This window comes from Notolepis coatsorum (assembly GCF_963971535.1).
Source record: "Notolepis coatsorum genome assembly, chromosome: 1".
NCBI lineage: Eukaryota > Metazoa > Chordata > Actinopteri > Aulopiformes > Paralepididae > Notolepis > Notolepis coatsorum.
Genome location: NC_140165.1, coordinates 27989436 through 28002829, shown reverse-complemented (window position 1 = coordinate 28002829; position 13394 = coordinate 27989436). Strand labels below are relative to the sequence as shown.

The 13394-nt window shown below is 43.4% G+C and overlaps 1 protein-coding gene across 2 annotated transcripts in view; it reads right to left on the bottom strand.

The window, feature by feature from the left end:
• The window catches only part of LOC311238478 (ras-related protein ralB-B-like), a 28035-nt gene extending 15495 nt beyond the window's left edge, over positions 1 to 12540 (bottom strand). Inside the window, exons 1-4 of one of the 2 annotated variants that reach the window (XM_084326562.1) lie at positions 12432 to 12540; positions 11268 to 11442; positions 7199 to 7407; positions 6533 to 6713 (exon numbers count right to left, since the gene is read on the bottom strand). In XM_084326562.1, the coding sequence (XP_084182688.1) occupies positions 6533 to 6713; positions 7199 to 7407; positions 11268 to 11381 (504 nt within the window). In that variant the 5' untranslated portion in view covers positions 11382 to 11442; positions 12432 to 12540. The remainder of the gene's footprint in view (positions 1 to 6532; positions 6714 to 7198; positions 7408 to 11267; positions 11443 to 12431) is intronic. The other variant, XM_084326563.1, reaches the window with a different exon arrangement.
• Positions 12541 to 13394: the final 854 nt, after the last annotated feature.

Below are 13394 nucleotides of genomic sequence, written 5' to 3'. Positions count from 1 at the left end.
AGCGTGTGGTTTAGGAACAGGGAGTTTCACAAATCCAGCGCTCCCTTTCTTGGCTGTGACGTAGTCACGTTACATTCGGAGGCAGACAGTCGATCTGCCAATTACGTCCCACCGCTTGCACCCACCTCTTCTTCTTACCACCAATCAGAAGCTCTCGTTCGTTTATTTACCTCCGGATTGTCGGCCATTATTCTACTCGGAGCTCAGGCTAATAACGTTAACTCCCCGCCAGCCACATTGACAAGTACCAGCGCTTATACATTACTGGCAAATGTCTTGTTGCACTTGTGGCAACGAGCGTTGTCAGCATCGACTTTAGTAAAATAGACCCAGACTTTTGAACGTTTCGTTCTGTCCGCCATGATGAGAGCAGAGCTGTCTGTACTCGGCAGCACCCGTGTGTGTGTGTGAGTGAGTGTGTGTGTGAGCACAGCCCGCTCCTCGCGCAGGCAGAGACACAGAGGCAGGAGAGATATAGAAAACGGCCAACAAGATTAGTTTGCGACATTTAAATTCCTCAAAAAAAAACTCCATAATTTCTCGAGTACCGATAGCAGTACCGATGACGTCGGAGCTTATAAATACAAAAAAAAAGAAAAAAAATCAAAAAAAAAAATATATATATATATATATAGAGATTTATTTACAAATTATAATACAATAAATATCGGTTATCGATATCGGTTATCGGCTTGAGGAGCATAAAGTTATCGGTATCGGTGTAAAAAAATCAATATCGTGCATCCCTAGTCACATGCACACTAAATTCAAGATATAGACTGATTCAATTCAATTTTCTGCATCAGGTCTATTTTACCCCCTCCAAACTACATGGGTTCAACTCTAGTATCTCGTCCCTGTGTTTTAGGTGTGGTCAGGAGGAGGGCACGTTCCTTCACTCCACTTGGCATTGTATCAAACTGCAAAGTTTCTGGGAGCGGGTCTGTGAGGCTATATCACAAATTCATAATATAACTTTTCTGACTGATCCCGAAATATGCCTCCTTGGTAACTTTACAAACTCCAACCTTACACAGTCATTCCATCAAGCTTACAGACTCCTCCTGGTTATTGCCAAAAAAAATTATTGCAACAAAATGAAAGTAAGATCTCCCTTTGCCATTTGGGATGTGGCTTTCAGAGGTGAAGAGCTCTATCCCTCTAGAAAAGGTGACTTATTCACTAAGGAACAGGGGTGATAATTTCAATCAAATTTTGCTGCCTTTTCTAGACTATCTTGGAGCTCTCCCACCCGACTTGACTGAATGACCTTCTCATTGATCTCTCTAGTAGCTCCATTCTGGTAATGTTGTGTTGAGGTCATCCTGTATCTCTCAATGTCTCTGAAAATAGTAATTTTTTGTTCTGTTTTTTGTTGTTGTTGGTTTCTGTTTTCCTGATGCGTTTGTTTACATATGTAGGGACCTCTATCACTTTATCCTACACATTTACAATCATTTACCATAGGCGTATATAGGCACCCACATATAGTTGTTGTTATTGTTGCTGTTATTACTGTCCTGTAATTGTCTCAGTATTGTCATTTGTGTATGTTTTGAATAATGGAAAATCAAAATAAAATATTAAGAAAAAAAGACAAAACTGTGATTGTTAGAGAAACATGTTTCAGGTTCAGTAAAATAGACATTGAATATACCTTACCTTAGACAGAAGGTATTCCAAAAAGAATAATTCCAAATGATCGCATCGCCATCGCGATTACCAGTGTATATGTATATACACGTTTTGATGGGATAATACGCTTCGGCAACGGAATTTCGAGGCGATCGATGTGAATCTCTGTTCAAGCAGGAGGAGGAGCCCTTACCAAAAAAGAAAACATGTATCCACGCCAAGCCATTCCAGTTCAGACACAGACGATGCTGCCACCTGGTGATATTCGATCGGCATTGCAATTCCAACATATACAAACGAGCCAGGGACAGCTAGAATGATCCGGATGATGATTTAGAACAGGGATCAGAGGAAAAAGATCAAAGGATAAAAACCCGACTATACTCTGGTATGGCGCTCAACCGCTGGTGAGATAACCAGACTATACTCTGGCATGGCGTTGAATGCGTTAATGTATTTTAAACTTTCAAAAATGTTCACGTGCAAAAAAATCTAGAAGTGACGCTTGGTCTCAGCCTTAACTTATTTATGGTACTTTTTGCTTCCGCTGGGAAAGACAGTCATCATCACTGCATCGTTTATACAACTTGGTTTAATCCAAAAGTCAGTTGGAAAATAAATAAGCTATTCAGGGGATGACTGGTCAGTCATTAAGTCTCCTGGTTTGTATGTATGAGTTATGGGAGGTGGTTGGAAGAAATTATTTGTGTGAATTTATGTTAATGCTTTAAGGTTTTCAAATGAATTGAACACATTTGTTTTGACAGCCCTGTATGATAAATGGGTTGGTCTTCATCAGAGAGGTGAAATAGGCATTGCCAACAGTATATCACAATGACGCTAGATTGGAATTATGGACCTTATCAGAGATGCGCTCAAAATGATGGCTCTAAATTAATAATACACTTTTGTAATTGGTCCAGTATTGAGGAAGATCGCTTCAGCCGCAGCTACAAAACGGGCTGCAATGTAATCACACGAGGTAAACATCAAAGTACGTCAGGCTCCGGCGGTTATGATAAGGGTTGTTCCCAATACCCGCCCTTGGCTCACCCACAACCACAATCATTGTTGGTTCAACACCTGGCCGCTGCGTTTGTTTTGGACTTTTGCCAATACGAAACATAAATATATGACTTATGGTGATAACATAGCGTACATTATGTAGCCTTTTTCCTGTGGCTGATAGTACTATATTTCCTGATGAGACCGTGTTGCTCCACAACACCTGCAAGTTACGAAACACCACCGGTTCTCCATAACCGGCCGCGGAAAAAACTCACCAGGAATGAGGAGCGGTGCTGCCCGGTTGAGCAGTATCACCATATCTGATTGCTAAACCGACATAACCACCATGTCCGCCATTAACTCATTCAGGGCCAACAGCACCCTCTGCTGATGCCCTTCTGGGCCAACGCTGTATCCAATGGAGAATAGGACTTATTTGCGAGTACTTAAAACATATAAAATATAATAGCAATAGATCTAAATAACAGTGGTCGTCAATGAGTTGCTTCCAGTCAACATGCACGAAACCGATAATTTGTTCATATATATATTTCATACCGTGATGTAGGGGTGGACGGTATGGTCTAAAATTTATATCACGGTATAATTTGAAGCATAGACGGTAACGGTATATATCATCAGTGTTTCCGTTAGAATAATTTTTTTTGCCTGATAGGCAGGCTATATAAAGAATGACATCCTCAAGGCATGTAGATTTATAATATTTTAACTTAAAACTAGGCTACTTTTGCGTATAAAGTCATTATATTCCAAATAAAATAAGTCCCGAGTCGAGACTCCGTGCTGCTCCCATTGCAAACAGCACTGTGCAATACTCCAATTCAGCCATTGGCAATTCAGCCGTTGGGTGGGGGGGGGGGGGGGGGGGGGCGCTGTTGAGCGGGCCTGTGACCAGACCTGAAAGCACCCCTGGCTCTGCGGCTCTGCAGCTGCATGCTATTCGCAAATCCACTGCTGCAGCCGTCCTCCCGCTGCAGCCGTCGTTATCATAACACTACACACATATCATAATGTTTACAGCAAACTGTAGTTGATCACCAGGTATGTTTTATTAACGTTGAATAATTCATATAAGAAAAACGATAGGGAAATCTCTTACCTTTTCTCCACTGGTTAAAAATGCCAGGAACTGAAATTGAAACTTGCTGTGCGCTGCGGTGATATGTGTTTATTATGAAATGACAATTGCGTGTTGACACGCCCACTGCGCGAAGCCTCCTAAATAACTTTTTCCAGTTTGCACATATCTATTATCTATGACTAATTCTATCTATTTTTAGGGGCAAATGCGATTGAAATAGTCACGCTGTGGTTACATGACGTCATTGCTATTTTAGAGCTGCTCTACCGGTTACACGGTATAGTCAAAATCCATACCTTAGAGCAAATTCATACCGTATACCGTTTATACCGTCCACCCCTACCGTGATGAATATCAATATATTTCACACACGCGCGACGTGATAGGAACATCCGATTACCCCAAGACTCATAACATAAAGGCCTTACCTCACATATGATGTCATGCAAAAAGATTTATCCAATTCCTGATCACCATTCCAAATATTGATCGTGTTTATTGATCCAACGTTATATCCAAAAACACATAGATCCATGCTGCTCCCAGTCCCCACAGTCTATAGGCGTGTTCGAGATTGATTTCGGCTCGCCTCGAAAGTAGACAAGAGTAGATGAGTGCAGCCGGGGGAGGAGTCAGAACGTCCGACACTTCAGATTTGATGAGAGCATCTCGCCTAGTCTCGCATGGCAGATACGCGTTCACGTTACTTACCACACACACACCTGTCCAGCTCATTATAATGTGAGGGCCGCGTGCACAATTAGATTCGATTCAAATGTATTGTCATCACACTAGACTGTATTAATATACCATATTTATATACCATCTTGTTGCACGCTCCTGCCAACCGCAGCGCGCGCACGCACACACAACACACTGCTGAATAATTCTGTTTTGCATCAATATATTATATATATACTGTATATTGAGGCAAAACAGAATTATTCAGCTGTGTGTGTATACAGTATCAGCTGCTGCATTGTTAATGAACTATAGATTTATATGGAGTTCATTAATCTATTTTAGTCGGTTATCTGTGAGCCAGACGGCTTAGAGAAGTACTGTACATATGAGCGGTAATGCTCAGATTGCTCATTGAGTCATGACTATAAATGCAAAACGTAATTGTCGTATTTATTATCATTTATCATTATAATTATTTAATTCCGATGATAGAAACAGTCCGTCTGTAGAATCGACTTGAAGAAGCTCTTGGTAGCCAAACTCCTGTATCCAGTAATAATAAATCTATCTGATAGAGGGGATAGACAGGTAGACGGGACCCGTACTGTATTGTACCCATTCTGCAATCGGTTAATAAAGTTTTCAATCAATCAAACGTCTCATAACTTCCTCTTGTGGGCGTGGCTGGCGGTGACAACTTTTCTGAGCCAATAGGCGATTTGCGCAACGATAGCAAGTCGTTTCCCATCAGATTTGCGTCGAGCAGTCGGGTGAGAGGTACTGTGGCGCCTCGCTCTGAAGGCTGTGCGTGGCTCGCTCCCGTGAGATTACCGCGGCTCGCCTCGTCAGATTTCCAGAGCAAGTCGGACAACATTCTAACAGTCATGCAACGAGCTTGGCAAGGCCGTAGTAAAACCTGTGCAGATCTGCGTCCGCCTCGCCAATCTCGAACACGCCTAATGCAATAGTATCCAGCTGCATCCCCGAGAAGTAAAACCTGGACCGAACAAATTCTTTAGCTGCACAGTCCCAGCCAATCCAATCCAATGATGTGCAATACCATCCGGGAGATGATAGGCGGCGGTATTTGCCCTTTGCGAGCTCAGACCCATTCCCAATGATAACGTCAGGCTGGATGGATGAAAAATGAATGGATATCGCTAATAAAAGAAATATGGATTAAAACCCGGGATTTCTCTGGTTTGGCGCCCAGAGCATGGCGAGTTAACCCGGACTATCTCGGGTTTGGCCTCCAGTGAGTTAAGAGATCACAAAATTCACAATTTCGTTCTTGATTTGGAGCAGTGGAAATAGTTGTAATCATCTCTGGAACAGTGTGAGATAGAAAAAAAGGTGACACACAATTTCCTCAAAGGGAAATCGTTCTCCCTTCTACCCCTCCATTTCGAGTCAGCATCTGAAGACACTAGTGAGAGCTAGTGGGAGGAGAAGATGAACCCTTTGATCCAAATGAGAATTGGGACACATTCCACTACGAAGCCACACGCAAAACTGAGGGGTAGGGCCAAGTGGCAGGGCCAAGGGGGGGGTATCGCAATCGACCAGTATCTGTCTGAGCCAGTCAAAAAAAAAAAAAAAAAAAATCCTTTAGTGGACATTTAGACCCCAGACAACGGAAGAATAGGGTCCAGGTTTAAAAATACAGAAGATATCTGTATTTAAAGTATGTATTATTTTAAGGTCCCTGGAGTTCAATCTGATCTTGGAACGTCTGCCTTTTGCTTTGAGGTACCAGCTTCCTGGAATGAGTCTCCCTACCTCAGTGTGTAACTGTTTTATATTTAAGAACATGATCACAAACCCCCCTACCTGAGTGTGTAACTGTTTTTAATTTAAGAACATGACAAACCTCCCTACCTCAGTGTGTAACTGTTTTGAATGTGTTCTTTGTTTTCTTCTCTTTTCACCTGTGTTTCTGTCCTATTTATGCAAATGTATTCTGAGCGGTTTGTATTTGTAACCTCGACGGCATTGCATATTAGGGTAAAACCTCAAGATTCCTTTGAGAATAAATTTCAAATCAAATAAAAAATGGAATCAAACATGAACCTTGAAGGTGAATGGATCAGCTGAGCTCAGTACCTTATCCACGTTGGCTCGCGTCTTGGCCGAGGTCTCCACGTACTGCACCCCCCACTCGGCTGCCTTGCCCGATGCCTCGTCGGCCGACACCTGCCTCCGCTCCTCCAGGTCTGACTTGTTCCCCACCACCAGGAGAGGGATCATGTCCGACTCCTCCTCTTTGACCCGCAGGATCTGCTCCCTAAGACAGTGTGGTACGGGAGAAGAGGATTACTTAACAGACAAGGCAATCCAAATTCTGGCATATCCCTGCTAGATACACATACACATGGCATGCTCCCCTGCTGTAGCTTTAGTGTACGATTCACTGACTCCAGGGGATCTGTAGGGTTTCATCAAGTTACATTTAAGACTTAACACCACATAGAGCAAAACTTTATACCAATTTCACGACCATACTAGCAAAAATTTAAAACATAGCAACACTGAACTGGCGGCTGCACTTGCGCCACTTGCCCGTCAATTTAAATCCTTGCGCGTTCCATACAAGCTCTCGCCAGATACACCAAGCTCCTGGTAGTCCCGCCCAAAAAAAAAAACTACTTGAATCCAAAAACATTTCATATAATTAACATGATTTCATCTGCACCCTAAAATGTAATTTTTGATGAATGAATTATGAAATGAATACTTTAAGACTGTTTAGAGTCGAGCGGAGAGCCAGACCTGAACTCGGATGTGGCTGTGAAGGACTCGTGCTCTGTGATGGAGAAGACAAGCAGGAAGCCCTCTCCACTGCGGAAGTAGTTGTCCCTGATGGCGGCGTAGTCCTCCTGGCCCGCCGTGTCCAGGATGTCGATCTGGACCTCCTCCCCGTCCAGGACCACCTTCTTCCTGTAGCTGTCCGCCTTTGTGGGCTCATAGTCCTCCACGAACTGGGGAGACAAAACGAGGATGGCAAAGCCGCTTAGGTTATTTTCCAGGTATTAATCGGGGGGGGGGGGGGGGGTAGCTTGCAAGTAGTACCTTCAACAATTTCTGCCTCGAGGGACTTTTCAGAGACATGATTTTGGACTCATGGACTTCATCTTGCACCGCAAACAAAGGCTCATAATGTCTACCTCCAATATCTAAATTAAGATAAAAAAAGAAAAAAAACTGATAAGTTATTTTTGGGTGGAATGAAATAACTGTTAGGGAGAAATCAGATTTCTTAATAACAAATAATAATGAATAGAATAATGTTAAAGGGATATTTCACTTTAGTATAACTTGTTTCAGCAGTCTTACCTCTATGTAAAGTAATCTACAAGTAAACTAGTGACCACTGCTGTCCCCGTTGTTCACCATCAACACCACCATTCCTCCCAGGTGTCAGGATCCTCATTCACTCCCATTCATTTTGGGGACCTAGTCTTAATAGCATACCGTAAAACTTAAATTAATAGCCTGGGCTTTTATTTGCTTCAATCACTGAACTCAACCAGTCTATATTTGGGACAGGTTTCTCACAAAACTCTCGCTCAGCAAAGCTGTAAAATACTATGAAATTGTTTATTTAAACCTGTATGAATACTACTTGTATAGAAATGTGGCTATCGAATAACATCAATTACGAATCATTAATTTGATCTCGCTCTGAGAGACTGTATGTACAGTAGGCCAACCTCAAGAGTGAGAGCGTGTGAGCGAGTGCGTGAATGTCAGAGCGAGAGAGAGAGCCCAGATATCAAACAAATGTATTTTGCATCCACTGTAGTTAAGCCAACCATATCAAACCACACCACTGTTTCATCCACAGCTATGATAGGAGGCGGCACGGTGGTGTAGTGGTCACCTCACAGCTAGAAGGTCCAGGGTTCGATTCCTGCTTGGGGACCAGGTTGCCGCTTACCCAGGTGGGGTATCTCCCAGGCCTTTCTGTGTGGAGTTTGCATGTTCTCCCCGTGCTCGCAAGGGATTCCCCTCCCAATAAGATAAACCCAATGGAAAAACATGCTGAACAGAGCACTAACGCTGTCGTGTCCCTGGCGACGACGGACAGGAGCACTTGGATTGGTCCCGGGGCGCGGCCCAACGCCGCAGCCCATGTCTGCTCCCGGCTGCCCTTGGAGGGAAGGACGACGGGATGGGTCAAACGCAGAGAGGAACATTTCATCTGTGACCGAAAAAAATTGTGTATCTGACTATCTGTGTGTGCCGCCCATCACATGCGTGTGTCACTGCATGATGACATTGTCAATGTGTGGAATGAATAAAGACTTAAAGTCCAGTTTAATTTAATGTTAATCTAATTTAATCTTAATCTAATCTTCATGATGTTGCTCTCTTGCATCTTTTTCTCAAATCATCACCAGCTTCTCAGTGCCTGCCGTCTTTTTGGGCAATAGTTGTCTTCCGACAGAAGTTATTGCGGTGGAGGAATCGGGTCCAGCCAAGTCCTCCTCATCCCTGCCGTCTCTCGCAGTGGCGTAGACTTCTTTAGCCTTCATCCTGATCATCTTGTGAATCTGAACACCACAAAAACCAAGGAACTCATCCTCGATTTCAGGAAGAACAGTGCAGACCTCACCACTACATCAACGGTGAGGGTGTTGGAGAGAGTAGACACCTTCAAGTCCCTCTGTACCCTCATATCTGCTGACCTCTCGGACTGCAAACACAACTGCAGAAGGCACAGCAGCGACTACACTCCCCGAGGGTGCTGAGGAGGTGAAGTCTGGAGGAGAAGCTGCTGGTGACCTTTTCCCGCTCGGCTGTTTTGAGAGCCTGCTGACGTGCTGCGTGACAGGGTGGTACGATAGCTGCACTGAAGTGGACAGAAAGGGGCTTCAGAGGGTAATAAATGCAGCACAAAAGATCACCGGCTGCCCTCTCCCCTCCCTGAATGACATCCTCAACGGAGGAAAACACAGGACAGCTCACACGCTGGCTTCCACCTGTTCGACCTGTTGCCATCTGGCAGGCGTTACAGGTGCTGGTGCATCAGAGCCAGAACAAAAAAGACTTACGGTCAGTTTGTTCCCCAGAGCCATAACCACCCTGAACTCCAACATGCACTGATCCATATCACCCTCTTCTACTCTCCGTTATTTTCTATTGTGAGAGACTCCGAGATGTGGTGGCCTGCATGCAGTGGATCCACTCTTGCAGGTTTATCACCAGCTCATCGCTAGCCTTCTTCTTCCCACCACCACACAGTCTGGCCCTTCTCTCACTCACTTGAGATCAACGGAGGAATGTCTCGCTGCTCCTTCTCCTGAGGTTTTTGTTCAGAAAATTTCACAACTGACGGCTTGCAATTTCAGGACACACATTTTTTTTCTTTGCTGATGGTGATCAGCAAATGTGACTGACGTTTGAATGCTAAAAAAATTCATACCTGCCTTGCACTGTCGATTAATGTAGAACCAGCATGTTTGAGACCAGCCTTTATTTGTAAAAGAAAATAAAAAAAAAAACGTGTAGCCGCACCCGGCCAGTGAAAGGGACATCTATATGGGACAGTTTTACGCGACTTCTCAAGTATAAACAAACTACGGCTGTGCATTTAAATAAAACAGACCATTCCGAATCAAATGTATGCTTTTGTTTTGGCATTTGAAGTGTCTTTACAGATTTATTAACCTTAAAAACAGATCCAGTCAATTTGTTTGAGTTGTGCTGTGTCTTTGCCCTGCGTGGAATGTCTGGGGAGTGGTTACCATGGTTACATGCTGCCTTGCTGGAAGAAAGATTCTAAACATTCTGTGAAAAGTTGACAGTTCGTCAAACTACACCCCAGAGTAGACTACTATTATATATCCTCTTAGTTTAGCCAGACCTCATGTAGAGTAGACTACTATTATATCCTCTTAGTTTAGCCAGACCTCATGTAGAGTAAACTACTATATTATTCCTCTTAGTTAAGACCTCATGTAGAGTAGACTACTATATTATTCCTCTTAGTTTAGCCAGACCTCATGTAGAGTAAACTACTATATTATTCCTCTTAGTTTAACCAGACCTCATGTAGAGTAGACTACTATATTATTCCTCTTAGTTTAACCAGACCTCATGTAGAGTAGACTACTATATTATTCCACTTAGTTTAACCAGACCTCATGTAGAGTAGACTACTATATTATTCCTCTTAGTTTAACCAGACCTCATGTAGAGTAGACTACTATTATATCCTCTTAGTTTAGCCAGACCTCATGTAGAGTAAACTACTATATTATTCCTCTTAGTTTAAGACCTCATGTAGAGTAGACTACTATATTATTCCTCTTAGTTTAGCCAGACCTCATGTAGAGTAAACTACTATATTATTCCTCTTAGTTTAACCAGACCTCATGTAGAGTAGACTACTATATTATTCCTCTTAGTTTAACCAGACCTCATGTAGAGTAAACTACTATATTATATGCTCTTAGTTTAGCCAGACCTCATGTAGAGTAGACTACTATATTATTCCTCTTAGTTTAACCAGACCTCATGTAGAGTAGACTACTATATTATTCCTCTTAGTTTAACCAGAACTCATGTAGAGTAGACTACTATATTATATCAGTGAAGAATTTAAAAAATACACCACCATCAAATGCGATGGCGAGATGCAAAGCAGCATCCCTATGACGAGCAATGTCACTTAGTCACTCACTCACTCGCGGTTGGCCGCTCTGCCCCTAGTGGCTTCGTATCTACGCCACTCTGCGTCATGGCGACGCAAGATTTTCACAACACAATATACAGCTTTGACTTTCAAGTGAGTTGATGACGTGGAGGCGGTGGTCTGACAGCACGGAGGCCTCACCTCATCATACATGAACTGGAGGGTGAGGGCGGACTTGCCCACGCCGCCGCTGCCCACCATGATGACCTTGTGGAGGACCAGAGACGTCTGACTCTTGTTCTTGCCAGAGGCCATGTCTGGTCTTCGTCAGTCAACGGGTAGCAAGTGGCTTTGGCTGGCAAAGAGGTCGACCCTTCTGAAAGCAAGCGAGAGAAGATAGAGGGTCACATGACACACCGCTCAGTCAAACCAATGACCAGAGAAGGTAGTGATGCAGCAGTTTACTAAAGGAAAATGTTTGCAACCGTCAAGACACGAATACCATCTGATTGACGACCTATTGTAAATACCCTATACTGTGTGTGAGGAGAATGGAAAAATTCACTTCTAACTAAGTGACCTCTATGGGTTGCATTCAATGCGGGCTGCTGAGATTGCCTTGAAGGACAAGACTATGTGGGTAGCACATAAAGGCCAACAGGTTTATGCTGCTTACACTGTAGGCAAGTCAAGATGATATGCCCCCCAATTCATAGGGACTTTTCCGGGGGGCGCTTTCAGATTTTGGAGGGGTTGGATGGGGGGGGGGTAAGAGTACATAAACATGCCTTTGTGCAAAGAGAAACAAAGGTCATCTTCGTGTCAACGTAACAGCCAATGCAGCCATAGCTTCCTCTTTTACTCAGAACTGTACAACTGGATACAAAATATAAAAAAAAAATTATGTTGCGTATATTCTCTGCATGTTTTAATGTTTAATACCAAAAAGATGTATACCAAAATAAAGTATTATATATATACACATTACACACACATGAAAAAGATACAAAATAACGACTTCTTCCTGAATGTTGTCTTAGTTCCGCCTCCTTCAGAAAACTTCAGATTGGATCAAAGGAGCGCTGTCGTCGGTGGATATTATTGGCTTTGGGAGCAATCAATCAAAAAGTCGATTAATTATATATATATATATATATTAATTAAACATCTCTGCAAGACGACTTACTGAAGATGTCGGGCTAAAGAAAATGCAACAGCGCAAGAAAGGCAACTATTAAGAAGACACAATAAAGTCACCTAACGTTGCTAGACACAAGAAATTCAACTACTACTAGGCAAAAGAAAGTCAACTACTAGATACAAGAAATGCAACTGTTACTGTAACACATAACAGGCATATCTCACCTGATAGCGAGTTCTCTATCCTCCGTGTACACATCCGCCATACGACAATATTAACGCTACAGTCTCTGGTAACGCTGCTAGTCAACTTTTCACAACTTGACCAGAGAGCTCCGCCTCGAGATAAAGCTGGGAACGAGGTTAAGCCCCGCCCCACCGCCGCGTTTCACTCGAGGAAACTATAAAAGAAGGAAGGGTCACACACGTCACAATTACAAATCAAATCAAATCAAATGTATTTGTAAGGCCCGACAACACACGTTAATGTCCCCATGGGCCGGACACGTATTCTTTAAACAAGTCAAGAAGAAACATAACAATAAGTCAAGAAAAACCAAGAACACCATAAGGTCCAACAATTTTTAATAAATGCAAATAAATAATAGAATGCAAGCACTGCCAGACATACCCCACGCGAAGGTAAGGAAAAACTCACTAAAACCTAACAATAGGGAAAAAATGCTCCACAGGCAGTGTGGACGAGAGAAACCTTAGAAGGGCCATTCAAGGGGGGATCTCCCTTCTTAGATGTCGGTGATAGTAGTGTTGCAGACAGTTGATAAGCATGCACTCAACATGTGTGTAGTGAAACACAGATGAGTGCATGCAATAGCAACTGAACATTTTGAAAAATTAAAGATAGAGCTGATAGCGATAGCAACTGAACATTTTGAGAGATTAAAGATAGAGCTGATAGCGAATCTATTTGAGGCACAGGGGCGACGCAGAGGGTCGCGTCCTCCCCGTCTTAATCACGGGACGTTCAACACTCCAGTCATCGCTCAGAGACAGCCGGAGATGGGGGGGGCGGCGCAGAGAGGGTCGCAACCTCCCGACATCATCGCGAGACGTCCAGCACTCCGGTCACCACTACGAGACCGCCGGAGACAGGGAGACAGGAGGGCACGCAGAGAGGGTCGCATCCTCCCGGCCTTCATCGCGGGACGTCCGACACCCTATGAGTGT